The sequence below is a fragment of the Kogia breviceps genome, chromosome 4 (assembly GCF_026419965.1).
Source record: "Kogia breviceps isolate mKogBre1 chromosome 4, mKogBre1 haplotype 1, whole genome shotgun sequence".
In the NCBI taxonomy this organism is placed as follows: Eukaryota; Metazoa; Chordata; class Mammalia; order Artiodactyla; family Physeteridae; genus Kogia; species Kogia breviceps.
In genome coordinates, this window is record NC_081313.1 from 169,932,979 (window position 1) to 169,958,357 (window position 25,379).

At 57.4% G+C, this 25,379-nt stretch overlaps 4 protein-coding genes across 5 annotated transcripts; 3 read left to right on the forward strand and 1 right to left on the reverse strand.

Moving 5' to 3' along the window:
• Window positions 1-5: 5 nt before the first annotated feature.
• Window positions 6-5,227, forward strand: ANKLE1 (ankyrin repeat and LEM domain containing 1). Its single transcript, XM_059061559.2, has 9 exons — window positions 6-244; window positions 322-474; window positions 921-1,026; window positions 1,140-1,284; window positions 1,534-2,271; window positions 2,403-2,580; window positions 2,868-3,027; window positions 3,136-3,265; window positions 3,520-5,227. The coding sequence occupies exons 1-9, from the start codon at window positions 21-23 to the stop codon at window positions 3,690-3,692; spliced, it is 2,007 nt and encodes a 668-aa protein (XP_058917542.1). The 5' UTR covers window positions 6-20; the 3' UTR covers window positions 3,693-5,227.
• Window positions 5,228-6,241: 1,014 nt separating this feature from the next.
• ABHD8 (abhydrolase domain containing 8) lies at window positions 6,242-12,887 on the reverse strand. Its single transcript, XM_059061560.2, has 5 exons — window positions 12,663-12,887; window positions 10,700-11,447; window positions 8,742-8,912; window positions 8,391-8,607; window positions 6,242-6,942 (listed from the first exon to the last, which is right to left on the reverse strand). The coding sequence occupies exons 2-5, from the start codon at window positions 11,437-11,439 to the stop codon at window positions 6,772-6,774; spliced, it is 1,299 nt and encodes a 432-aa protein (XP_058917543.1). The 5' UTR covers window positions 11,440-11,447; window positions 12,663-12,887; the 3' UTR covers window positions 6,242-6,771.
• A 124-nt stretch (window positions 12,888-13,011) lies between these two features.
• On the forward strand, window positions 13,012-15,927 carry MRPL34 (mitochondrial ribosomal protein L34). Its single transcript, XM_059060692.2, has 2 exons — window positions 13,012-14,759; window positions 14,979-15,927. The coding sequence occupies exons 1-2, from the start codon at window positions 14,686-14,688 to the stop codon at window positions 15,190-15,192; spliced, it is 288 nt and encodes a 95-aa protein (XP_058916675.1). The 5' UTR covers window positions 13,012-14,685; the 3' UTR covers window positions 15,193-15,927.
• A 786-nt stretch (window positions 15,928-16,713) lies between these two features.
• Window positions 16,714-24,522, forward strand: DDA1 (DET1 and DDB1 associated 1). Of its 2 annotated transcripts, none has more exons than XM_059061184.2 (5): window positions 16,714-16,924; window positions 21,542-21,618; window positions 21,844-21,895; window positions 22,766-22,827; window positions 23,826-24,522. In XM_059061184.2, the coding sequence occupies exons 1-5, from the start codon at window positions 16,729-16,731 to the stop codon at window positions 23,934-23,936; spliced, it is 498 nt and encodes a 165-aa protein (XP_058917167.1). In that variant the 5' UTR covers window positions 16,714-16,728; the 3' UTR covers window positions 23,937-24,522. The 2 variants fall into 2 exon arrangements, with proteins under 2 accessions (XP_058917167.1, XP_058917168.1); XM_059061185.2 differs by having other exon boundaries at window positions 16,750-16,924; window positions 21,538-21,618.
• Window positions 24,523-25,379: the final 857 nt, after the last annotated feature.

The following is a 25,379-nucleotide window of genomic DNA, read 5'->3' on the forward strand; positions in this document are numbered from 1 at the left end:
ATTAGAGCTCCTGAACCTAGATGTGGACGACACTGCGGCGCGGGTCAGCCTGGCTGGGGACACTGCGCTGCGCCGAGGGGCGGGGACCCGGGCCGAGGGGCGGAGCGGCGCTTGCGCACAAGGGCGCCGCGGGAAGTTGGAAATTGGCAGGCTGGGCAGCTGGCCTGGGGGACAGCCGGGGCATGCGCTCGGCAACAGGCCTGGCGCTGCGGCTGCGGGCGGCGCTGCGGGAGGAGGAGTTGCGGTGAGGGCAGGGCACGGGGTGGGCGGGCCAGGGGCAGGGGGCGAGTGTCGCGGTCCACTCTGACCCTCTGTCCTTAGGGTAGTGGAGGAGCTGCTGCGCCGTGGAGCTGACCCCAACCTGGTGCTCGAGGATGGCGCGGCGGCCATGCACCTGGCGGCCAGAGCCCAGCACCCGCGGAGTCTGTGTTGCCTCGAGGCCCTGCTGCGTCGAGGCGGGGACCCCAACACTCGGTGAGGCAGGGTCTGGGCTCCGGGCAGCTTTTCCGCGAAGGAGAGGGGTCTCCCGAGTCCGGGGGAAAGACCTGGGAGTCCTGGAGAGGGCATCCCACGGTTCAAGGATGCGGACTCAATGCCCGGGGGCGGAGCTTGGGGAATCTGGGGAAGGATCTTGAGGGTCCAAGGGCAGTGGCAGGGTACCAGACCGAGGGTGGGGTATGAGGTTGCGCTGAGGCCAAATGGGGATCAAAGGTTTGTATCTGGTGGTAGGCGCTCTAGAGTCAGAGAGCAGAGGTTTGGGTCCTGGCCCGAGGGCGCAGGATCTAGGTTCCAAGTGTGGTGTCTCAGGCTGGAGGGCGGAGATGGGGGGCTGAGAGCCAAGACCCCGGGCGGGGGGTGGGAGGATGGGGGCGGAGATCGAGTTCCGTCCTCCACTGACCCCTCCTCCTCTCCTGCCCCAGATCGGCTGAGGCGCTGACGCCGCTACACGTGGCCGCTGCCTGGGGCTGTCGCCGCGGCCTGGAGCTGCTGCTGAGCCAGGGAGCGGACCCCGCGCTGCGCGACCAGGTGGGAGTCCCAGCACTGTTTGTAGCAGGGCAAACCCGGAGGGAGGGAAAGAAGAAGGAAGGGAGGAAGAGAGGGAGGGAAGAGGGCGCCCCCTGCTGACCGCGCCCATGCAGGACGGACTCCGGCCTGTGGACCTGGCCGAGCAGCAGGGGCACCAGAACTGTGTGCGTGTCCTGCGGGAGCTGGAGGCTCGGACCAGGACCCCGACACGGACCCGGGAAAACCCCCAGGAGCCAGAGCCTGAGCCAAAGCCTGGCAGTGAGTTGTGCCTGTGCGGCTGGGGGTGCTTAGCCTCTGATCTAGCTTTGCGGGTCTCTGTGTGTGACCTCCACGCTCTCCCACTGTTTCTGTTTCACGACCAGGGTCTCTGGTCCATCTGTCTGCCTCCGACTCTGTCCTTCCTCTTTGCGATTGCAGCCGCCTCTTTCTGTCCGATCTGATTTCCATCTTTGTCTCTCACTTCCTCCTCCCCTCCTCTCTGACTCCCGCTCTTATCCCCTGCTCCAGGCCCAGGCCCTTGGGGAAAGAGGCTGAATATCAGACCTTCTGGATCTCCCAGTGTGACACTGGACTCCACAACACTGGGCAGAGGTGATGGCAAGGACATGAGCCTGGAGGCTGGCCCTGGATCCCCCAGCCTCCTTGCCCACCCTGAGATTGCTGACACAGATGGCAGCTTGGAGTCCCCCCTAGGGCGCTGGGACTGCAGCTCAGTTGCCTCCTTTGTCACCGCTGTTGAGGCCTCTGGAGCTGAGGACCCAACAGCCCACATGTCCCCCTGGGCTGGTGTCCGACCCTCCCAGAGGGTGCCAAGATCTTCGGGTACCCCACAGCAGGAACATCGGGCCCTCGTGGAGGGCAGGGAGGCAGAGCTAAATGCCCGTCTGCAGGCCCTGACTCTGACCTTGCCAGATGCCTCCCCCTCCCCCAAGTTCTTCCCAGACAGGAGCCCAGCCCATAGTGCCCCTTGGGAACCACTGCCTGGACCCTCTGACTTCCACATCCCAAAAGATGACCAGTTGTCCCTCGACGGTGATGTGGCTGCCCTCTGGCTGACAGAGGATGAGGCGAGCGCCACAGGTGGCAGGGACCCCATCCCCTCTTGCCAGTGCCCACCGGACCCCACCATGTCTGACCTGGAGCTGCCGCAACAGCTCCAGGTACTTGGCAAGAGCCGCGGTCCCATCACGTCCTTCACCCGGCCATACTACCTCCAACCGGTAGAAGAAGCCCAGGCTGCTCCTGGTTAGTATCCAGAGTCCAGGGAGCCTCCAGGAGTCCTCGGAGACCCGTGGCTCTCAGTGCAACCTACTTCTCCCTTCATCTCTGGGAACCACCCTTTCCTTTGTCTCTCTTGACTCAGTTTCCCCTCCCAGGCCTAGAATTCTCAGGGCACAGCCCAGAGCTGGCCAAAGCCCTGCGGACTGGCCGTATCCCAGATGCCCAGGCAGATGAGGATGCACTTGCCAAGCAGTTTGAGCGGCCAGAACCCACCAGACGGTGGCGGGAGGGGGTCATGAAGTCCAGCTTCACATATCTGCTGCTGGACCCCAGGTACTTGGAACAGCAATGACCCAGAAGTGGGAACCGGAAAATTCTGAGATTGGTTCTTATCTGCTGTGTGTCCTTAGGAAGGGAACTGGCCCTCTCTGGTCATCACCTTCTTTATCTATAAAAGGCAGTTGAATCCAATTCAAGCTGCTGAGTGTCCTTGGCGAACAGCCACCCACCCTGCCTTTTATAAAACAGGGGTCACTGGACGTGGGTTGCTCCGTCTTTAAAGACTGTCTCTGGGGCAACTCTCGTCACTTTTCCCTCCCTGAGCCACTTACTTCATCTAGGAAGACTCAGAACCTTCCAGCCCGAGCCTTCTCACTGACCCTGGCTGAATGTCTTCGGATTTTTGTCCATGCCATCTTCTACGTGGGCAAGGGAACACGGGCCCGGCCGAATGTCCACCTCTGGAAGGCCCTTAGCCACCGAGGGTGGCCAGGAAAACAGGTGTGAGGATAAGGACCAGGTTCCTGGCAGGGGTGGCACAGCTGCGGGCAGGTAGAGGAAAGAGGGAATTGGGGGGCAGACCTCTGACCCTGCCCTGGCTCCCCTCAGGCCTGCCCCAAGGTGCGCCAGATCTTAGACATTTGGGCCAGTGGTCGCGGTGTTGTCTCCCTGCATTGCTTCCAGCATGTGGTTGCTGTGGAGGCTTACACTCGAGAAGCATGTCTTGTGGATGCTCTAGGTAGGTGCCTGGCTTGTGGGGTTGGGGGGGTCACATGAAGGGCACTTGATCTACTGATTCCCTCACCCCTTGCCCCTCAGGGCTGTTCATTCAATGAACAATTATTGAGCACCAATTATGTACCTGCACATGCACAGATTTTGCTCCATTGGTTTATCCCTGCTTGAGGGCAATACCCAGTGGGTTTACTGGCACATACTTCTGCCTGGGGTTCCTGGAGGCTGCTTTTGTGACCTTACCCCTAATCTCCCCAGGGATCCAGATGCTGACAAACCAGAAGCAAGGACACTGCTATGGAGTGGTGGCTGGCTGGCCACCCACACGGCGCCGCCGCTTGGGGGTGCATCTGCTGCACCGTGCCCTCCTTGTCTTCCTGGCTGAGGGTGAGCGAGAGCTATGGCCCCAGGACATCCAGGCCCGTGGCTGAGCACTGGGGAATTGGCCATCCAGCCTAGGTCGAGATCAGGCTGTTTGAATGTTCCAGCTGCCCCGCGCTGAGAGCAGCCCCCCATCTCCAGCTCCAGAAGGCTGGTGGGGGAGCAGCAGGACAATCTCTCCCTCGGGCTGAGGGAGGACTTTATTACAGATGGAACTGCTGGAGAAGTAGTGAGCTCCCTGTCATGGGTGGAGAATAAGGGGATGTGGGAGGAGAACAAGTAGACCAGAAGGTTCTTTGGAACACTCTGGTGCTTTGAAACATGTCAATGCTTTGGCAGTTTGGTCCTGTTTGGGCAAACAGAGTCCATTTTTATCTCCCTGACACAGGGGACCCACAATGTAGGCTGGGCTGGGGCCTTCCTCAGCCACATGAAGGGAATCTGCCAAGCTTAAGAGTTAGGTTTTGCTGCTTCCCAGCTGTGGGACCTTGGATCAGCAATTTCTCTGTCTGAGCCTCACTGTCCTCAGTTGTACACAATGGGGAAAGTGCGAGGTTCTATCTCAGGGGGTCACTGAGGAAATCAGATTAAACCGTCATGGGGTAAAGTGTTTGGCTCAGAGCCCTACTGAGCCAGAGGCGGCCCTGCAGGTGGAAAGTCTCTGGGGGAAGGCAAGGTTGTCGGGATGTTCTCGAGGTACCGACCTGTGTATTGAGGGTGGGCAGAGCTGGGAAGGTCTTTGCAGTGTGGGTGTGAGACACCAGCTCTCCTTGGCATCACTGTGTGACTGGAGCCTCCTGGTGTTGCTTCTCTGAACCTGTTTCTTCCACTATAAAATGGGATCACTAAGCCCATCACTAACCTCTTTGCTCTTTATGCAAAGAGCTTCAGTAAGTGCCAAGCCACTATCCTGGTGAGGTGGTGGCAGGATCATTTAAATTTTCCAGATGTTGCTTCTTCAAAGCAGTCCAGTGGGTTTAGGGACTTGGTGAGATCCGCTGCCTCATTGGGTTCGTCACCTGCCTGTCATCTTGGCTCAGAGAACCAGGTCCTGCAGGGGGCGGGCGAAGGTTCCACCCGCCTCCTGGCCTCCACTGCTGAGCCCCTGGCTACTCTGGCTGCTATGGTAGTTAGGGTTCCTGCCTCTGGAGTGGGCCTGGGCTCTACCATTTTAACTGAGCTGAAGAAACCTCTCTCCGAGCTTCCCTTTCCTCATGTGTAAGACAAGTAATTCTCCCAGACACCAAGTAGGTGCTTGATAAAGTGATAGCAATTAAAACAGCATGCTGGGACTTCCCTGGTGGTGCGGTGGTTAAGAATCCGCCTGCCAATGCAGGGGCCACGGGTTCAAGCCCTGGTCCGGGAAGATCCCACATGCCGCGGAGTAACTAAGCCCTTGTGCCACAACTACTGAGCCTGCGCTCTAGAGCCCACGAGCCACTACTGAAACACACGTGCCTAAGAGCCCGTGCTCCACAACAAGAGAAGCCACTGCAATGTGGAACCCGCACACCGCAACGAAGAGCAGCCCCTGCTCGCCGCAACTAGAGAAAGCCGCGTGCAGCAACGAAGACCCAGTGCAGCCAAAAATAAATAAATTTATTTAAAAAAACCAAAAAACAGCATGCCATCTCCCAAGAATACACAGACAGAAAGAATCCAGAGACATCCCTCCCCCTGCCAAAAAAAGAGGCCCAGAAGAGGTGGGATTTGTCTAAAACACAGGGTATCCCAACCTTGGCCCTACTGACTTTTGAGACCAAGTTACTCCTTGCAGTGGGGGCCGTCCTGTGCACTGTAGGGTGTCAGGCAGCATTCCTGTGCTCCACCCACAAGATTCCAGGAGCACCTCCCCCTCCAGTTATGGTAATCAAACGTACCTCCAGAATTTGTCAACCAACAAGTGCCCCTGTAAGAACCCCTGGTCTAAATTAAATGTGGACTCACAAACCAGTGGGGAAAGGACCAAAGGTGCAGCAACTGAGGGGACAAATCTCCCACCGGCCACACAAACCACGGGTAGACCTAGTTATACATACGTTAGAATAAAATATAGAGGACCAAGAGCAAAGCCATGGAGCAGGGAAATCCAGAGAAATCTGGATTAAAAAAAAAAAAGATTCAAAATAAGTCATCTTCGTGACAAAAGCAACTCAAAACCAAGTTATAAGATAAAATGGGACAGTAAGAGGTACTAGCTTGTGTGGTGAGGAGTGAGGGAGATTCAATGAATCTATGGGTGTCAGGCACTCAGCATAGGGCTTTGCATACAGCTGACACAATTATGGCTACTGTAATCAGATGCAACTGTCCTCGGGTCCTCACCTCAACCTCAGCATCGACCTCAGTTGGTTCTCCTCCCCTCCAGGGACGGGGAGCTCACCCCCTATCTGCCTTCTGCTCTGGAAATACTGCCCAAGTAGCCCCTGCATTTTGAGGAGGGAGGGGAACTCGGGAAGCAAGCCTGGACGGCCGACATCCTCAAGTCTCTGTGGACCAGCCCTGATGGGGAGGCACTCGACTCAGTTCAGTCTGCACTTGGGGAAACTGAGGCTCAGGGCGGCCCCGCGCTGCGGTCACCCAACACAGGCCTGGAGGCTCAGATTGTCACTTCTTTTTATTGAATTACAAGTTGAGATGTGCGGGTTCGGTGGTGCCAGCCCCCTCCCAAACCCTCCCTCCTTGGGCCACAATAGCTCCCAGCGCCGAGGAATGGGGGGTGATAAGGGGTCTCGGGCATTGGGGCGGGGTCTCGAGGGTCCCTGCGGGGCTCGTGGGTCCCAGGATCAAGCACGGCGAACACGGAAGACAGAGAGCGGGGTGGTGGCCTGCCTCGGCCCTGGCGTTTTGGGGTAGGGGGCTTCTGTACAAGGTCATCCTCCGCGGGGGTCCCGGCTATGGCCCCGAAAAACCGATGGGTCCCGCAGGACTAGCAGAGAGCGGTGTGTCCACCCGGCTCCCACGAACGCCACGTCCTGCCCAGCCGGCCTGGGGGGCGTCTCCCTGACCTGGCCCCGCCCGCTGGAGCGAACGGCCCGCCCAGGTGGTCCGCACGGCAGACCCAACTCCGGCTCCGGGCCCCTCCTCAGGCTCCTCGGCTCACTAAGCACTACCCTGCCAGCTCAGCGGCTACTTCTTTTCCTCTGGGGGCGTGGGCAGGGGCTCGGGCAGGGCCTTGGGCGAGGGCTCGGGCTCCCAGAGCAGGAATTCGTGGAGCAGCGTGTTGACCGTTTCCGGACACTCCAGCATCACCATGTGGCTGCCTTCATCGATGAGCTTCAGGAAGGCCAGGAGCAGGATCTGCGGAGGACGCGGGCTCAGGGCAGGCAGAGACAGGCCGACGGAGCTCGGGGCCAGGCTGCCCTGGGACTCCCCCCACGCCCCCCATCTATGCATGGCCTCCAACATCAGGGGGTCCTTATTGCAATCTACCCTATATTCCTCCACTTCCACCCAAGGGGGATCTGGAAGATGGCCTGTCACCCTGCTGGAGCCCAACTGGATATTCATTCATTCCCCGTTTATTAAGTGCCTACAATATATCCAGAGCAGGATTTCTCAACCCGGGCACTAATGCCATTTGGGGTGGGATCATTCTCTGGGATGGGGGTTGTTCCATGCACTGTAGGATGTGAGCAGCATCCCTGGCTTCGATCCACTAGATGCCAGTGATAGCATCCCACTCCCCCGCCACAGTGTGACAATTTAAAATCTCTCCAGGGACTTCCCTGGTGGCGCAGTGGTTAAGAATCTGCCTGCCAATGCAGGGGATACAGGCTCAACCTCTGGTCCAGGAAGATCCCACATGCTGCAGAGCAACTAAGCCCGTGCGCCACAACTACTGAGCCTGTGCTCTAGAGCCCTGGAGCCACAACTACTGTAGTCCACCTGCCTAGAGCCTATGCTCCGCAACAAGAGAAGCCACCACAATAAGAAGCCTGTGCACCGCAACGAAGACCCAGCGCAGCCAAAAATAAAAAATATAAATAAATTAAAAAAAAAATCTCTCCAGACATTGCCAAATATCTCTTGGAGGTAAAGTCACCTCGGTGAGAAATCACTGACAGATGGAGAGTCTCTCATGCTAAGGTAGGGTTTCTCAACCTCTACATGACAGACACTTGGCACTGTATCATTTTCTGCGGTGGGGCCGTCCTGCTCATGTAGGTTACTGGGCAACATCCCTGGCCTCCACCCACCAGATGCCAGCAGCACCTCCCTCCCCTACAGTCATGACAACCAAAAAAGTCTGCAGACATTTCCAAGTGTCCCCTGTGGGGCAGAATCATCCCTGGTTAAGAACCGCTGGCCCAGAGCTATTCTTAGCCCTAAGGATCGCAAGACCCTTTCTGGGGAATCTTATCTAAAGATCCTCAGCTCGCCCTTGAAGAATTATGTAGCCCATCACAAATCCCAACTGTGAAGAGTGCCATTTTTTTTTTTTTTTGGCCATGCCGCATGGCATGTGGGGTCCTAGTTCACTCACCATGGATCAAACCTGTGCCCCCTGCAGTGGAAGCACGGAGTCCTTACCACTGGACTGCCAGGGAGGTCCCATGAAGAGTGCCTCTTAATGTGCAGTGGGGACAGCACATAAACCTACCACCTGTTCAAGGCAGCCCCACTTTCTGGATTCCACCTTTGACTCTCCATCTAAGCTCTGACGTCCCTGGGGCTGGAGCACAAGGCAGAGTCCCCCTGGACTGTGCAAGGGGGATTTGAAGGGTGTGGTGGGCGGCGTGCCATACCTCAGCCATGCGCTGGTCTTCCTCCACCGGCACAAACTTGTCGTGCATGCCATGGACAAGCAGGACGGGCACGGTGAGCTCGGCATGGTAGACCTCGTCGCCCTCGGGCCAGTACTGGCCACTCATCATGGCCCGAAGCACAAAGGAAGACACATTGAATGCATTGCCCTCCTTCAGCAGCTGCTTCTCTTTGGCCCCTTGGCGGGCGAAGCCAGCCCTGGAGGTGGGGAGGCACTGCTGGAGCCCTCATGCCAGCTCAGCCACCAGGGGTGCCCCCATGCCAGCCCCAGCCATATAGCTTCCCCTCCCATCCACCTTGGGGAGATGCCAGGGCAGGGCCAGGTCACTCACTTGAGGAAGCTCCAAGCCAGACAGGGTGACAGGCAGTGCAGGACGCACGTGGGCATGTTGAAGATGGAGCAGAAGCTGGGCTCCAGTGCCGTGGGGCCCCCGCCGTTGATCATGATCATCTTGTGCACCAGGTCTGGGTACTCATGCGCCAGGAACGTGCAGAAGGAGACACTGCCCCATGGGTGGATGGTGGGGAGGGTTGAAGGGCAGTGGTCAGCAGGATACAAGCAGTGAAGGGGTTAATGCCCTCCCCTCACCCAGAGGCATATCCTTGAAGGCCAAGATTCTTCCCCTGGGGTCCATGGGCACCAAATGGGGGGGGGAATGGGTGGGGCATCTCGAATGCCCTGAAATTGAGAGACTGTGTGTGTGTGTGTGTGTGTGTGTGTGTGTGTGTGTGTGTGTGTGTGTGTGTGGAGGGTGGATTTTTTTTCCTTTTGGAGAAAGGATCCAAATACAGAACTTTTATCAGATCCTCAAAGTCATCATAACCCCCAAAGGAGTAAGAATTACTTATTGCCAAGTGTTAGGAAAGCTATTTGATTAAACAAACCCTTTGGCTTCTCAGAGAAGGTCCCTGTTTCCAGCGTATCCCTTCCCTTTAAGGATCTTCTCTCACTGGCCCCTGGGTGTGGCACATCTGCCTGCCTTATGCAAGGTGGAAAGGTGCAGGTACCTCTCCTCATTCCCCCTAAAGCAGAGTTTGTTTTGCAAACTATGGCCTGTGGGCTGGGTGCTTGTTTTTGTAAACTTAAGTTTACAATCTTGTAAATATGTAAAATATCTTATAAATAAAGATTTATTAGAATAAAACCATGTCCATTTGTTTACAATTATGTCTGCTTTCTTTCTATAACAGTAGACATGTGAAGTTTCAACAGAGATCAACCATTATGGCCTGCAAACCTAAAATATTTACTATTTGGCTCTTTAAGAAAAAGTTTGCCAACACTTGCTGAAAAGAGGGACAGGATACAAGCAGGAGTCAGGTGGACTTGACTGTCCCAGTGACTCACTGTGTGCCCTTGGGCGAATTGCTTAACCTCTCTGAGCTGCCATCTCCACATTTGTGACATAGTAACTGTGCTGACCTCATAGCATTGTTATGGGGTCACAGGAATTTCCACAGGTGGGTGCTCATTTAATTGGAGGAATCATTTAGCATAAGCATCCACTTTGAGATATGTTTTCATATAAGCAAATAGGAGCTATGCTATTTCACAGTCTGGCTTCCTTTCTTTTGGAAACTTATGTAACATTTCCTTTTCTTGTCTAGTTGCATGGGCTACAACAACTAAAACAGTGGTTCTCAACCTGGCTGGCTGATCAGATCCTGCCTTTCCTCCTGGGTAAAGGACAGAATGGTACCACTTGGCAGTGATTAGGCACCCAGGCCCATAGCCTTCCATGGTGTGGGCTCTCATCTAAATGCTAGGTGGTATTATCTGTCACCCCTTTAAGGGAAAGTGAATTATAGCAACCTGTGCCCTTGTAAACAAAAATTATGGGATTCCAATTAGTCTTTCCTTGGAGCCCTTAGGGTCTCCAGAACAGCCAATTTTTGAACTTAGTTGAAGACAACGGTTCTCAGCTAGGGGTGATTCTGCCTACCAGAGGACCTTTGGCACTATCTGAAGGCATTTTTGATTGTCATGATCATCACGACCACTGTGCTAGCGGCATCTAATCGGTAGAGGTCAGAGACGCTGCTAAACATCCTACAGTGTACAAGAAAGCCCCTCACAGAAAAGAATTACCTGACCCAAAATGTCAATAGTTCAGGAATTGAGATACTGCTTTAAAACAATGTGAAACAATAGCATTGGTGGCAGGATCCCTGTTTTGTTGCAGATGTTAGTGGGATTTTTCAAGAAGGGAAATCAGTATTTTGTGAGTGGGTGTCCAGTTCCTGCCAGTCCCCACCCCTCACCCTCATCCCCAGCCCAGTGTTGGCTCACCCGTAAGAATGGCCAATGAGCACGTTTCGCTTCTTGGCATAGCGCTTGAAGATGGCACGCATGTCCTCTGCCAGTGCATAGAAGGTGTAGGCGGCGGCCACCTGGGGTGCTGAGCTGGCCCCGTGGCCGGCCAGATCGGGTGCCACCACCTCGTAGCCCAGGCGCACAAAGAAGTCCAGCTGTTCCTTCCAGATGGCCAGGGACCCGCCGACACCGTGGATGAAAAAGAGCACCACATCGGCCTGGGTGCCCTTGCAGCTGGTGATGCGCTTCTCACAGTCAATGTGGATGGTCCGCTTGGGGCGTCGGGCTCGCCGCCGTCGTCCACCACTGCCACTCCCAGCATTTCCTGGGCCCGAGCGGCTATCGCTGCCCGCTGGGTCAGCCAGCTCTACCTCGAGGGCGGCTGGTGGCTCCCCAGAGCCGTTCTGCCCCTGCAGGAGGTCAGCTCGTGGTGCCCTGCCCAGGTTCTCCACCAGTAACCGCCCGTTGCGGTACACGGTGATTCTGCGCTGGCAGTGGACCAAGCCAGATTGGTCCCCCTGGGCGGCGTCTGACAGTGGTGGAGGTGGGGTGGGGATCGGAGTGGGTCCAGCATGCTTCACCCGCAGCACGCGGCCAGGCTTGACCTCCACAAAGGTGTAGCCATCACTGGACTCTACACTCTCCAGGGGCCCCACAGCATTGGGTGGCGCGCCCAGCAGGCAGCAAAAGATCCCATCGGTCACGCCGGTCAGCATGGTGTGTCCTGTGAGTGGGGTTGTGACAGCCAGGTCAGAGGCCATCTAAACAGGGAGCCTTCCACTCCCATAGCACCCACTCCCCACACCTGGGTCAGGTGAGTTGCACTGTGAGGCCCCATCTAGGCTCCAGTTTGGGGGTGGCTAGAACCAGCCACGCACTGAGATGTTTGTCTGGTCAGTGCCTGTGTGGCGTTTGGCCACCCTTCTGGGCCAGCCTGGTCTATCCTAGAGAGAAGGTAGTGGCTGAGACCAAGAGGCATTCATTGGATGCCTGGAGGCATCCCCCTCCTGGAGGAGGGGACGTTGTGGCAAATGTGGCCCATCCTTGAGGGCCCTCCAGCTCAGGTTTATAGCAGTAATGCCTTCCTAAACACATTCATTCATTCGTCCATTCATTCATTCATGCACTGTTTCCTTAATTCACTTTCACCAAACCAGCATATCCTGAGGGCTCCAAAGGCATCTAAAAATGTGCAGATCCCAAAGAGCCCCCATCCCAGGCCTCTAAACCTGGCTTCTGAAAGGTGAGACCCTGGGAGAGGGGTTTCAGGACTGAGCTCCAGAAGACCTTGCCCAACTCCCGAAGACCGTGGGTGCAATTGGTCTGTTTCACAGACCTACAAGCTGAGGCTCAAACACTCTGGGAAGAAGGTGCTCTGTCCCCACTGCTCAGTACCTTGGGTTCTGGGGAATCTGGCACACAGCCCCCAGTGGTGGAGATGAGGATGGAGAAGGTAAAGCCCTGGCTGGGGGCTCCAGGCCTCCATCCCGCTCCCTTGGCCACGGCCCCCACTCCGTGTCCATGGCAACTGCAGGCAGTTACATAACTCGAGGGGGATACCCGCGCAGAGCACCCCCATTGTTTAGGCCCTGGTGATGGGACCAACCCCTCCCCGTCCCCATCCTGGGCTCCTCGGGTATAATGAACGCCGAACACCCGGCCTGCAGTGGCCCGTACTTGCTGAGGAAGGGGGAGCAGGCCGCGCCCCCCACCTCCGGCGGGGTTCCAACACGGGATTGCCAAAGGGGGCGCAGATGCGCCACGCCAGACCCCCTCCACAGAGCCAGGCCCCCGCCTCCTGGGTGCCCGTCAACCCTGCGGCGGGGTCGAGGCCACTGGGGCTCCGCGGCTTCCTAAGGGCTTTGTGGACAACCCCCCCTCCAAAGTGAAAGACCCAGGGGCCTCAGTGTCCCCTTCCCACGGCCCGGTCCCTGCTCACCTCATTGAGGGCCCTGGGGCCCGGGGCAGGGCAAAGGGGTCCCGGGCGGAGAAGCGGGCGTCCGCCTGCGGGCGCCGTTTACATGGTGGCGCGCGGTCGGGCCGGGCGCGTTTACGCGGGCGGGCGCGGGCCCAGCGCGGTCAGTGCGGGGACATCCCGCTACCGCCTAGCGAGACGGCCCTTTAAGTGTCTCCCCGGGGGGGCGGGACCGCGCACCGACTGACTGGAGCCTCGGCCAATCGCAGCTGCATAATGACCCGGCCTAGTTAGACTGCCAATCAGAGGCGGCAACTCCGGGATTGGGGCGGGCTCTTGGGGCAACGGCCCCGCCTCCCTCAAGGCTTAAGAAGGGGGATGGAGGGATTAGGCCTGGTTAACCGCCGACAAGGGGTCGCAACCTAAGGTCTTCCGGGCCCCTCCTCGCTGCAAAGAGGATCTCCTCGGCTAGCCTCTGCCTCCAAACTGCCCTGTCCCCTCCAAACGGAGCCCCCATGCCCCTCTCTTTGTGCTGACCTTTCCGTTCTACAGTCTCCCAGATCTTTGCAATTTCAGGTGGGGAAACTGAGGCTCATAAATGGCACAAGATCACAAGGCAAGCTGGGGGGCAGAGGTGGGACTTGGAACCACGGCTGTGTGATTTCAAGTTCTGCAAATTGTTATTCGTTAAACCATTAAACAGATATCTTGGAGCTATGGGTAATTAAGGAATTGGAGTTTCACAGATAGGCCAATTTAACTGGTGACCCTGGTCCCAGCCAGAGCCAGAAAGCCCACGGTTCAAATCCAGCCTCTGCCCTTTGCTGATATGTGACATTGGGCAAGTCCCTTCTCTGAGACTCCATTTATTTCTCTATTGAATTAATTCCCTCATGAGTTTGCTCAGCAGGGAAAGTGCTCCATACATTATTGGCATTATTATTGTACTGCTGTAGTATTGTAGTGGTTTGCTAAATGATGGTGCAGGTAGGATGGGCTTCAGAGGACAAGGGGTTAATCATCCCTTCCCCACTCCTATCCCCTGGAATTTGCTGTGAGAGCTAGATTAGGTCCAGCCACCCACTCTTGCCCACTCAGGGTGCTCCTGGGAGACTACAGTTTATTAATGCAGAAAAAGCTCCCCTCCCCCTCCCCAGGCTGGGAGATGCTGGGGTGCCTGCAGGGACTCAGCTGCAAGCCTGGCCCTTGAGGGCGCCCTGGGCTTCAGGGAGAGTCTGGGGAGAGCTGTGTGGGGGCAGTGTTGGGCCAGAGGGAGGGACAGGACTGGGGGAAAGGAGAGTATCTGAGGAGGATTTTTAAAAGATGAATAGGGGAGCACCAGGTAAAGGAGGTTGTAGCTGAAATTTAAGTGTGTGTGTATGGCGAGAGCGGACTTCAAATGCCTGCCAGTTATTTTCCCTGGGGCAATGGGGAGCCGTAGAAGGTGTGTAAGAAGGGAAAGGGCTCAGATATGAGTATTAGAAAAATAGGGCCTGAACGGGGGCACCGCCAAGGGCAAGCCTGCAGCCGTTGAGTTCTGCAGATTGAGAAACTGAATGACCACTCCAAGGACATCCGGCCAACACCAACTCAGACTTCTTGGGCTCCCCGCCAAGGGGCGGAGACTTGGCTGGGGCTAAAGGAAAGCTGCCAGCCATGTGCCGTCTGCCTGGCTCCCGCTGGGGGTGGGAAATTCAACCAGCCGTTTCCTGAGGCTGCTACCAGCTGCGCCACCGTCACCCCAGGGTACCCTCTGTAGAGCTACAGGAGAAGGAACTACAACTCCCAGCAGACTAATGTCTTGTACGCACGCGCATGCGTAGGAGGCGCCGTTCGTATCACCTGCTGGTCCACAAGAAGAACTACACTCTCCTGTGGGCACTGACGCTCACGCCTAAGATGCGGCGCGCCTATGTAGAACTACAACTCCCGCTGCAATGAGGGCTCCGCCTAGAAGAAACTACATTTCCCAGAAGTCCTCGTTCCGCAGCTGCGGAACCTGTGGGCTTTGGAATAGCTGCCACCGGACGGCGTGCCGGCGGCGGACATGGCTTTCTCGACCAGATCGGTGGGTCGCCTGTTGGGGCCAGTCAGTAGGTCAGCTGCGCTTTTGGGTGGCAGGTAAGTCCTCAGGGGGACCCCTTCCCAAATCTGGGAGTAGGGCGGCGTCGGGGGCTGGCCCCAGCTGTTTACCAACCACATGACCTTCCAATGCCTTGAGAACTCCTCGAGCGCCTTTTGCTGCCAGGCTCCCTCCGGCATTGATCGGGAAGCCCAATATCGGAGAGGTTGGGCGCCACGCAGAAGTGACACAGCGCCCCCTCTAACCTTCCCCGGCAGGTGGCTCCAGCCCCGGGCGTGGCTGGGGCTCCCCGACGCCTGGGGACTCCCCGCCGTGCAGCAGACCCGGGGCAAGGCGCGCGGGAACGAGTATCAGCCGAGCAACATCAAGCGCAAGAACAAGCATGGTTGGGTCCGGCGCTTGAGCAAGCCAAACGGCGTCCAGGTCATTCTTCGCCGCATGCACAAGGGTCGAAAATCGTTGAGCCATTGAGCAGCGCGACGCTGCCGGCTGGACCCCCCCCCCATTAAAGCATTTTTCCTCGCTGACGACTGGGACTCGGATGGACGTGAATCCTCAGATTTCGGGGTTAGCCCAGGGGAAGAATTGTGGGACTGGACTGGAAGAGGGAGTGGGAAGGCAGACCTTGCCAAATGCCTTTTTACGCTTTTGAATTAGGAAGAATTTCGAACATGTGCATCAGTCCACAGAATGGTACAGTGAACGCCCTTGTAACCCAGTACACAGCTCTACCCACAACTTATCCTGCCCTCTCCTGAGGTGCAAATCTCGAGCATCAGGTTATTTCTTCTGTAAATATTTCAGAACTCACTTCTCTAAGATAAGGGCCCTTTAATACATATTCACAAAGCTTTTCAAAGCTAAAAAAAAAATCCAACAATTCCTTCATGTCATTAAAAATCTAATAAATGTTCAAATTTTCACTTGTCTTATAAAATGTCAATTCTCACAGTTCTAGGAAGGCTTGTGCAGAGGTGGGAGGGGTTTGAATCCTCCACCTGCCCCTTGGGGATGGGCTCTGTGACCTTGAGCAAGATCTTAGCCCTCTGACGTTCATTTGGTTCCAATAAAATGGGACTTCCCTGGCAGTCCAGTGGTTATGACTCCAGGTTTCCACTGCAGGGGGCGCGGGTTCCATCCCTCGTTGGGGAATTAGGATCCTGCATGCTGCGCGGCCAAAAAAATAAAGAGGATCCATCCTTAAAATGAGATGCTCATTTCTCCTTTGCTGTGATGTTGGTGTAATAATACTTAGTAGCTTCCACTTAGTAACTTATTGAGTACTTCCTCAATAAGTTCTTGTTGTCTCCAGGCTGTCAGGCTGGTGGTGGTGGGGGGGGCGGGCGGTGGCTTGATTCGTACCCAGGCAGTTTGGACACAGTGGAGTCAGGGCTGGGAGGATGATTGTGAGAACTGTGGAGCCCAGAGGAGGCACTGGACTTTGCCTTGAAAGAACGCAGTCGGGGAAGGCTTCTTAGAGAAGGTGGCAGGGTCTGGGAGGGCCCAAAGGGAGGAGGGATTGGACGGGTCAGGATAAAAGGTGGACGAAGGAGGCCGGAGGGGCCCAGAATTTGGGACCGAGGAGGCGGGACTGGATCCTTGGGATACTGGGGAGCCAAGGGAAGTGTTTCAAAGATGCTCTGTGAGCTTAAAGATATCAAGCGGCTAGTGTGGGAGCAGTTTAGATACGTCGAAACCTAAGGTTGGGACACCAGGGAGGAGGCTGGGAGTGTAACGGTGGGTCCCTATCCTTCCGGGGCTGCTGTGAGAACCCCATGAACTACCATATGAAAAAGCGTAGCAAACGCTAGAGAGACCGGTGGGACCTCGGGGTGTTGCACACTACAAATCCCAAGGGGCTTTGGGGGCGCGGCCTCCGCCCACTTCCGGATTTCGCTGCTCTTTGCTTGCAAGTCCCAGGCGGGGTTTTGCTCTCTCAACTGAACTTGACCACGAAGAGAGGCGGCGTGGCAACCAATGGGCGCGTGACTTAGCCGGATCTGACCAATGGGAGTGCGCAAAGACCGCATAACTTGGAGGCAGGGCCAGAGGGCGGACCAACGACTGAAGGGCGGCCGCACCAGCAGTGTGGGCTGTGCCGTGGCTAGAAGTTACTGTGCGGCGGCTGCTAAGGAGGCGGCTGTGGTGGCGGTGGCGGCGGCTGAGGCGGTGGCTGAGGCGGCGACGGAGGAAACAGAAGATGGTGAGGGTGGCCGCCGGGGCCGTACTCCCCCTCCGCTCGACAAAATGGCGCCGCGGGCCCACCCACCTCCAGTAACCCCCGAGGCCCCTCACCGCCCTGGCCGGCCCCCTCGGGCCCGGCCCCGCCCCTCTCTCTGACCTGTCACCTTCGACCCCCGCCCCCCGGACCCTTCTGTGAGCTTCTTGCTGACCCCGTACTGGGTCCATCTCCGACCCCTGACCCTATCTAGGTTTACAGGCCCTGGCATCTCATTCATTTCCGGGTCGCGGCTCCCCCGGAAATCGCCTGGGGGGCTAGGGATGGGGTCCCCCGAGACCCCCAACTGAGGCCTCGTACTCCGGGCGCCAGGCCTGGGCCTTTCCTGTTCGGGAAGGTTTGGGAGGCTGGCCTTAGCGTCGGGGCGGGGAGGGGGCTTGACATCGTGACATGCGGGGCTTTATCGCCAAAGGAAGTGCGACATCGCGAACTGCCGTGGTCCCCCAGAGCCCTGACCCCACCTCCAATATTCCGGTCCCGACCAGCTCTAAGAGGGAGCGACTTCATCTCTCCAGTCACCAGGCCCTATCCCTGTTAAATGAGGGTAGCAATAGCCCAGACTTAATAGGGTTGTGATAATTTGGGGAACTGACGTCTTAAAGGGCTTGGGACAGTGAACGCTCAACAGATGAGCTGGGTGACTCGGGGATGGTGACATTCTCTCCCAGCTGTCTCCTCACCTTGAAGTGGGGATCATGCCAACTTTTGGGGAGGTTAAAATCCCCCTTGGGCCGCTCACTCATCCTGAGATTTGGGTCTGGTGGTTCTTTGGTGTTTGGGCTCTCCACCTGTGAAGTGGGACACAGCCTCACAGTTGGACTGAAGCCCCCTTCATTCCCTCCACTCTTTGGCATCCCCAGGGCTGACAGAGGTGATGGAAGCTTTTGTCAGGGCAGGTCAAACCCCATTGTTCCTGGACTCAGGGTCCCAGCCCACAAGCCGTAGTCGTTGGGATGTGGTGGGGAATAGGTAAAAGACTTCTTGTCAGTAAGGATATGGGAAAGTGGTAAGTGGGTTCCTAGCACGTGGGTCCCCAAGCCTGGGTGTTGTCCTTGACTCCTCGCTGCGACCTCGTTGCCCACTCCCAGTTCCTAAGAGGGTTCTGTTGGCTCTGCCTCCAAAACGAATTCTGAATCTGTCCACAGCTCCCCACCCTGGTCCCGGCACTGCCACCTCCCGCCTGAACACCTGCTCCAGCCTCCTCCCTGGTCTTCTTGCCTCCATCCTGCCCCACTGGCATTCTGTATTTCACCCAGAACCAGAGGGAGCTTTTAAAGATGTCAATCAGATAATACCACTATCTAGCTTACAAAACAGTCGGGTGGCTTCCTGTTGTAACCCCAATGAAACCCACCTCTCCCCTCAGCCTCCAACGTCCCTGCCCAGCTCTGTGACCTCATCTCCATCCTCTTCACCCCTCCCCGCTGTGAGCTCCAGCCACAGTAGCCTTGTTTTCACATCTTCACACTCAGTCCCTGCCACCCCAGGGTCTTTGCACCTGTTACTCCTGCCTGGATTGCTCTTCCTCCTGTGAATAACATCTGCTCAGAGGGTCCCTTCCTGACTGCAGGAGGCCCCCATGCCTCCTCTCTCTGCACACCATTTCTTTTCCTCATCTTGCTTTGGTTGGGTCACTGGCAGGCTGCCCACACAGGGACTGGCACACAGATATTCAGTGAGTGTTTGCTGAGGCAATGGACAGCTTCTGGGCCCAGCTGTAGCTAGGATTTGGCTGGCTGAGGTGAGGATTTCTTCCTGTGTCTGAGGCCTGGTTTTCCTGCTTAGCTGACAGGAAGTACTGGCCATGCCCTGTCTGCATTCATTTATTCAGCACACATGCACTGATACTAACAGCTGCTCTCAGGAGTGCTGTGGGCAAAGCTCTCTCCCTGTGTTGTCTTACTGAAACCCAGAACAACCCTGGGAGGGGTCCCTCTTGTAAACCCGGTTCACAACTGGGGCAGCCAGACTGGGAGGTCACCTGCCCCAGGTCACACAGCCAGGGAAGGGCCCATCCAGGATTCAGTGCAGGCCTGGGGCTTCGGAACCTCTCACCACTCTGCTGCCCGGCCCCACGTTAGCCCTGTCAGGGACCCAGGGTTGAGCCAGCCCTGCCCTGCCCTCTGCCTCAGGGAGGTGGCAGTCCAGTGAGGGAACTGGATGTGTAAACAGATGACCTCGTTGGGGTATGAGCGTGGCTCTGGCAGAGGCTCCCTGTTAGAGGCTCCCAAGGTGTGGGGAGGGGGAAGCGGGAGGGGGTGTTTTGAGCTGGCTGGAGAGTTTGGTGGGTGTTTCCCACATGGAGAGCGGAGGGGCATTCCTGGAAGGTGGCACGGGCTGAGGAGGTGTGTGGCAGGACGCTGGTGTGGGCCAAGCCGAACCAGGGCTGCACAGGGGTTTGAGTTTGGGCAAGGACCCCTCCTCTCCTGTAGGTCTCAGGCCTGCATCACTGCATCTGGGCAGTCCTCCCCATCCCCCAGACCAGCCAGCCTTCCCTCCCCCCTCCCCCTACTGTCATGGGCCTCACATGGCACCTCGTGGTGCCCTGTCCTCATGGCCACTCTGCATTCACTGCATGGCTCTTTGATCCACACCCGTGTCCCCATGCACTATCTGTTCCCTAGGGCCAGAAGTAGGTCTGCTGTGGCTCTCCACAGTGCCCTGGTGCCTGGTGTAGGGCCCACCACACAGTTGGGTCCTGAGAACACCTTGCCGGATGGATGAAGCTGGCCCCATAGTCTGGGGCAGAGCTGAGGCAGGGGTCCTGGGACAGGGGAGGCAGGTTTGAGGCACTCTGAGCTGGCTCTGGGGCCATAGGTCACCCAGATGTGAGGGCCACCTCCTGGGTGGGAGCAGGAGGCCCATCCATGTTCCAGCTCCCCTGGCTCACCCATCCCGCTAGGTTCTTGCTGGGGCCCAGCAGAGGAAGGGTTGGGCCGCACAGAGTTGAGGACACCTGTTTCCGCCGGCACCAGAGGGTGATGGGGGATCCCCTGAACAGCGGCTTCCCCGAGAGCTCAGCGCCTGGGTCAGGCATGGCGATGGAGCACCCGAGGGAGGGTTCATGTAGCCTGTAGGCTCTGAGCCCTCAGCTTTCAGGCAGGAAGCAGAGGCACTGGCATCACCGAACGGGAGCTTGGCCTCTGAGGTTAGGCAAAGCTGGGTTCAGTCAGCTTCCTTGTTTTCTCATTGGGGCCGGGGAACCTCAGGTGAGTGTTACATGACCTTTTTGCCTCAGTTTCCTCGTCTGTATGATGGGGTGACTCCAGCTTGGGAAACCCCTGGTCCTCCCCAACTCTCCCTCTCTGGGCCTGACGACAGCGTTGCCCTCCTGCTCTGCTGGGAAGTCACTCCCTGCCCCAAGTTCTCAGCCTTCATCCCTCCCTGGGGCTCTTGTGCCTCAGTTTCCTGAGGCGGACACAGCTCCCCTTGGCCTTTATTCACCCCCATCTTGTGGCAGAGACCTGCCCTCCACCCAGAGTCAGGGTCTTCCCCTTCCAGAGCTCTTTCCCTTCCTTGCCCAGTTGGTGCCAGAGCGTCAGAGAAAAAGGACTTTCCAAGAGTCAGAGCTGTGAATGAATCTGTCGCTGGCTCCCTGAAACCTCTGGTGCCTGAACCCCTGCCCCAGGCAGCAGGGGCAGGGAGGAGCCAGCCTGCTTCCTTTAAGTTTCTGGCCCTCCCCGCACTGGGAGGTATTCTTCCCTTACAGGGCAGCCTTTGGATATGGGGACCCCAGGAGCAGCCCTCGAGCCAACCCTGGTCCACACAGTGTTTGCTGAAAAGCTTAGCCAGTTTTAAAAAGCTAGCACTGGAACTTCCCTGGCGGTCCAGTGGTTAAGACTCTGCACTTCCAATGAAGGGGACACGAGTTCGGTCCGTGGTTGGGGAACTAGGATCCTACATGCCACATGGTGCAGCCAAAAAAAAAAAAAGAAAAAAGCTGGTACTGACACACTGAAACTTGGGTTTCTGAGTTTTCTCAGGATTCGGAAGCTCGGTCGACCCCAGGCTTCGGGTCCTGTGTCCCAGCAGCCCCTGTGTCCCAGCTGCTGTTTCCCCTTCACCCAGCCTCCTGCTCCTGCTCCCCCACCCCCATGTATTGTCACATGGACCCTCAGGGTTTCTTAGGGTGGACAAGTCTTCATCCCAGGCTTTATCAAAGGTGCATAAATGGAGGTGAGACCACAAGTTCAGTATTCAGCTAGCACAGAGGACAGGTCTGCAGTCGGACGGACCCGGGTCCGGCTCCCTACCCCGCTGCTTGCTCCTGACTTGATGCAAGTGTCCTGTCCTGTTTGAGCCTCAGTTTCCCTGCTCCTTGCCTGGTGACAGGTTTATTGTGAGGACCCTGTGGGAGATCATACCCTTACTCTGGGGTTGGTTACTTTGTTCTGGTCATAAGAGTGGACACATCAGGTGGCCAGCTCAAGGGTGAGTTCTAGAAAACTTGAATGACAGAACAGAAAGAAGGAAACCGGAAGTCACCCGGTAGGTAGCCCACCCGGTCACAGGTGCTCCAGGGGTGGTGGCCCAGCCTGCTGCCTGATTTCTCACTTACTGTCTTCCCTGTCTTCTAGGCAGATTTTTTGAAAGGACTGCCTGTCTACAACAAAAGCAATTTTAGTCGATTTCATGCTGACTCTGTGTGCAAAGCCTCAGTGAGTATGTGGGCCATGAGCTGCCCTCAGGGAAAGTGCCGGGGGTGGTGTGTAGCCCCCAGGTCGGGGTCTTGCCAGGAAGAGGGGCCGAGCTTCAAACCCAGCCCCACTTGAAATCCTCGCACATCTTTTGATCTGCATTGGAGGGCGGGTGCCGAGTTGAGGGGTGAGGGGACCCCAGACCTGTCTACTCTCCTAACCCATGCCTTCCCAACCCTCCCACAGAACCGACGTCCCTCAGTCTACCTGCCCACTCGGGAGTACCCATCCGAACAGAGTAAGTGGCCTCTGTTGTTCTGTCCCATTCCGGCTGCTGAGGGGAAGGGCCAGAGGGTGGTGCAAGAGGTGACCTGTGGGAAGCTGGGTAGCTCCCAGCCTTTGGGAGCAGCGGGAAGCCTGGCTTTCCCTGGGACCCTCCTGATGTCCATGCCGGCATCCACGTCCAGCCCTGCAGGGTCCCAAGCTGGCCCTCATCTGCTGCTCGCTGGCCCTCACCCCCATCCCTGCATCAAGTCAGGCCTCCCCTGCTGGCTCCCTGTTACAGGTCTCGAGACTCGTACCATGGGGTGGGGGACCCAGCCCAGCCTGGCGTGGGCAACTTGGGGAGGGGGCGGCTAGGCAGAGGGACCTTCAGGGAAAGGCTGGAGCCTGCAGAGCAGGGGGATCTCAAGGTTATTAATTGTGGTCACTGTGTTTTCTTTCAACCGTGAAAAAATCCTGGACTCTGCAGGGTGCGTTCTGTGGTCACTGGGGCACAGCATGTGGATCTGTGCTCCTGGTCTGTCTGGGAAAACACCCACGTGACCTGGCATGCCGGGGCTCATTCCCCCGCCCAAAGGTGGAATCCGAGCTCAGCTTAGGACTCAGCCTCTCTCTGGGAAGCAGGGACCCTGTCAGGGCAGCCAGCTTGGGCTCATGGTAGTGGCCTGTGCCCAGGAGGGAGAATGTTTGGCTTCCTGAAATCTCCTCCAGGGTTGAGGGTGGTGACTTGAGTCACACAAAGGCCACCCAGGGCAGGGACAGCCCAGAGGCCAGGAAGGGGTAAGCTCACCCTGGGAGGGCAGTGCCAGCTGGGATGGGGGCTGGGCCGCCTGCAGCTGGCTCCCCACAGCTTCTTCCTGCAACTTTGTCTGTCTTTCCTTCTCAGTTATTGTGACAGAAAAAACAAACATTCTTTTGCGCTACTTACATCAGCAATGGGACAAAAAGGTAAGGCACGTGGGGTGGGGTTCGAGTGCTGGGACTCGGGAAGGAGCACAGTGCCCAGCAGGGGGCTCTGAGTAGCAGAAGGACACCGGTGGCTGGGAGGCTGGGTGTTCGAATGGGGCCTTGAGGGCTGAATAGGAGTTTGCTCGGTGATTCAGAAGGAAGAATTCTCTAGAGGAATGGCTGTGCAGAGGCCACAGGGCTCTAGTGCTCAGGGACAGGCAGGGGCTTGGTAAGCTGTAGTAAGGCCCGGCTCCCCACAATTTGTGGGGAGCACGGCCCTGGTGGCAGATAGACTTCAGTGTTGTTACTTGGAGTCTTTGTTCAATGATGAAAAGTACACACGATTAAAAATTCAGGCCCTACTAGGATGCGTAGCTGCTGTGAAAAGTCGTCACCCCCGTCCTTCCCATAAGAAGCCACCTTTCTGACAGGATATTTTTTCTTTTTCTTTCTTGAAAATCTGTACGTGTAGTTTTGCCGTGTGGTCAGATTGTTTTTTCCCCATAATGGTGAACATTGGACAGTGACCTGCTCTGGGCCAGGTTGGAGGGGGGACCCCATGATGAAGTGACTGCTCAGAAAACCCCAGCTCCTGGTCACCCCCACCCCACAAGCCTTGATTCCCACCAGTGAGGAAAGGAGGTTTTTCCAAATCAGCATGCTTTCCTCTTCTGTGGCAATTTGGGGGCTTCCCTGGGTGGCTCATGAGTGCCCTTTGCCCTCCGGCAGGGTGGATGGCTTCTCTGAGTGTCTGAGAAATGCTGTGTGGGGGTCATTGAGAGTTGTGGTGACTCCGTGAAGTACTTGTCACAGGCTGGTGTCCCCAGGAGACCATGGCTTGGTGGGGCAGGTCCAGGGGGCAGAAGGGGCTGCCCAGCCACGGGCCCTGGGTCGACTGCCCGGCTCTGTGATGTGCTGGGGCCCCAGGGCCAGCCTCAGATTTCAGGAGCTCTCCCAGCATGAAGACTCACAACCCCTTCGCTTCCCCTGTCCCCCAGAATGCCGCCAAGAAGAGAGACCAGGAGCAAGTGGACCTCGAGGGTGAGAGCTCGGCGCCCCCCCGCAAGGTCGCACGGACCGACAGCCCGGACATGCACGAGGACACTTAAGACTCACACTCCCCCACAGGCGCCTCCTGTCTTGTCTGCTCCTCGCCCGCCCGCCTTGTGTAAGCGCCCCGCCCCCCAACCCTTCCGCCGGCCCACCCACGCCCCACCGTCCACACCACTTCCAACCTCATAGGAGCCGATGTATTTATTTTCCTTGAGTTTTTATTTATGCTGTAAAATGTACCAAGCGATGGTTAAAGGGGACGTCAGACCCAGTAGTGTGATGTTGGTAGATGCTTTTAAAAACAACAATTGTTACTCACCTCCCCCCCTCCAGTTCCCCCTCCTCTTGCCCCCCAGTTCTCCTCTGGAAAACTGGAGCGTGTCTGTGAGGGTCTAGAGCCAGGCCCCTGCTGCAGCCGGCCGGCAGGGGTGGGGGCCCTTCTCCCGGCTCCCACCGGCTGGTTCAGGCCTTAAAGACTTGCCTTGTCTCGAGTTCCACCGGGACCTATTCTGTGCCCAGACCTTGCTCTGAGCATGCGTAAGGGGGAGAAGTCAGCCCTTCCGGATCTTTCTCTTAAGTCATTTTATCATGGACTAGTGCGTGCTCCATGTCCACCCCAATAAAAGGATCTTTCCTACCCAACCTCGCGTCTTTGCGCGGCGTGCCTCAGCCCCAGAGGATGGAGCCACTGAGAGTCATCCCATCATCACCAAGAGGAGCCGAGAGGGGCCCCCAGACGCTGGGGCCCCAGGACCAGCTGGATTCTCTCGTGGGCCTGCTGCGGCCATCTCGCTCAGAGCCAAGACCTGCCCGGACCCGCCCCTCTGCCCCAGCTGTCAAGGTGTCCTCGAGGACCGGGACACCCCAGAAAGACGGTCCGTGCTGCTAAGGATGGAGCTGTGGTGGGCCCCACGCCCATGACACTGGCGAGCAGGGTGGCACGCCCACCAGCCTCCGTGGAGACAGCCCAGGTGGCCGGGCCTCACGCCCTCAGAGAGGAGGCACGTGGAGCGCCGCGGGACGCCCAGCCCCAGTGCCCTCAGTCGGCAGGTTCCACGGCTACTCCCGGGAGCCAGCTGGACTGGGCTTGGGGCTGAGCCCGGGGACGTAGGGGGGCATTTGGGCTCCAGGCAGAAGGTTTGAGTTCCTGACCACTGGGCACAGGGCCAGGGGAATGCCGCTGCTTCCCCTGCCAGCCCTGAGTGGGAGCCAGAGTGCTGGAGCTGATGGCTGGGGTGTTGGGGACGGTGAAGGGTTGGCCTGTGGCGTGAGGGACACAGAGGCTGCAGGGGGCGCCTGCCCCAGGGTGTCACCGTGGAGGGCCCAGCCTGAGGCAGACTGCTCCGGCCTGAGCTGCCCCGTGCCTGCTGGGTGGAAGGCTTCTGGATTAGCTGCCCAGCTGCGGGGCCCAGCTCTGGGCGCATGTGCAGCGGTGTTCAGTTCCTGTGGTCATAAGGCAGCTGCTTAGGAAATGCAAGCTTGACCGTGGTCGTGCTGGG

Bases quoted from the DNA above. Each gene is read 5' to 3' on its own strand.
- ANKLE1 (XM_059061559.2), top strand. From the start codon at position 21: ATGTGGACGACACTGCGGCGCGGGTCAGCCTGGCTGGGGACACTGCGC. The intron at 245-321 runs GTGAGGGCAGGG...CTCTGTCCTTAG, and splicing joins CTGCGGGAGGAGGAGTTGCG to GGTAGTGGAGGAGCTGCTGC. The intron at 2,581-2,867 runs GTACTTGGAACA...TACTTCATCTAG, and splicing joins TATCTGCTGCTGGACCCCAG to GAAGACTCAGAACCTTCCAG.
- ABHD8 (XM_059061560.2), bottom strand. From the start codon at position 11,439: ATGCTGACCGGCGTGACCGATGGGATCTTTTGCTGCCTGCTGGGCGCG. The intron at 8,608-8,741 runs GTGAGTGACCTG...CCCCACCTCCAG, and splicing joins CTGGCTTGGAGCTTCCTCAA to GGCTGGCTTCGCCCGCCAAG. The intron at 6,943-8,390 runs GTATGGCACGCC...CGTCCTCCGCAG, and splicing joins AAGACCAGCGCATGGCTGAG to ATCCTGCTCCTGGCCTTCCT.
- MRPL34 (XM_059060692.2), top strand. From the start codon at position 14,686: ATGGCTTTCTCGACCAGATCGGTGGGTCGCCTGTTGGGGCCAGTCAGT. The intron at 14,760-14,978 runs GTAAGTCCTCAG...CTTCCCCGGCAG, and splicing joins GCTGCGCTTTTGGGTGGCAG to GTGGCTCCAGCCCCGGGCGT.
- DDA1 (XM_059061184.2), top strand. From the start codon at position 16,729: ATGGGAGTGCGCAAAGACCGCATAACTTGGAGGCAGGGCCAGAGGGCG. The intron at 21,619-21,843 runs GTGAGTATGTGG...ACCCTCCCACAG, and splicing joins ACTCTGTGTGCAAAGCCTCA to AACCGACGTCCCTCAGTCTA. The intron at 21,896-22,765 runs GTAAGTGGCCTC...TTTCCTTCTCAG, and splicing joins GGAGTACCCATCCGAACAGA to TTATTGTGACAGAAAAAACA.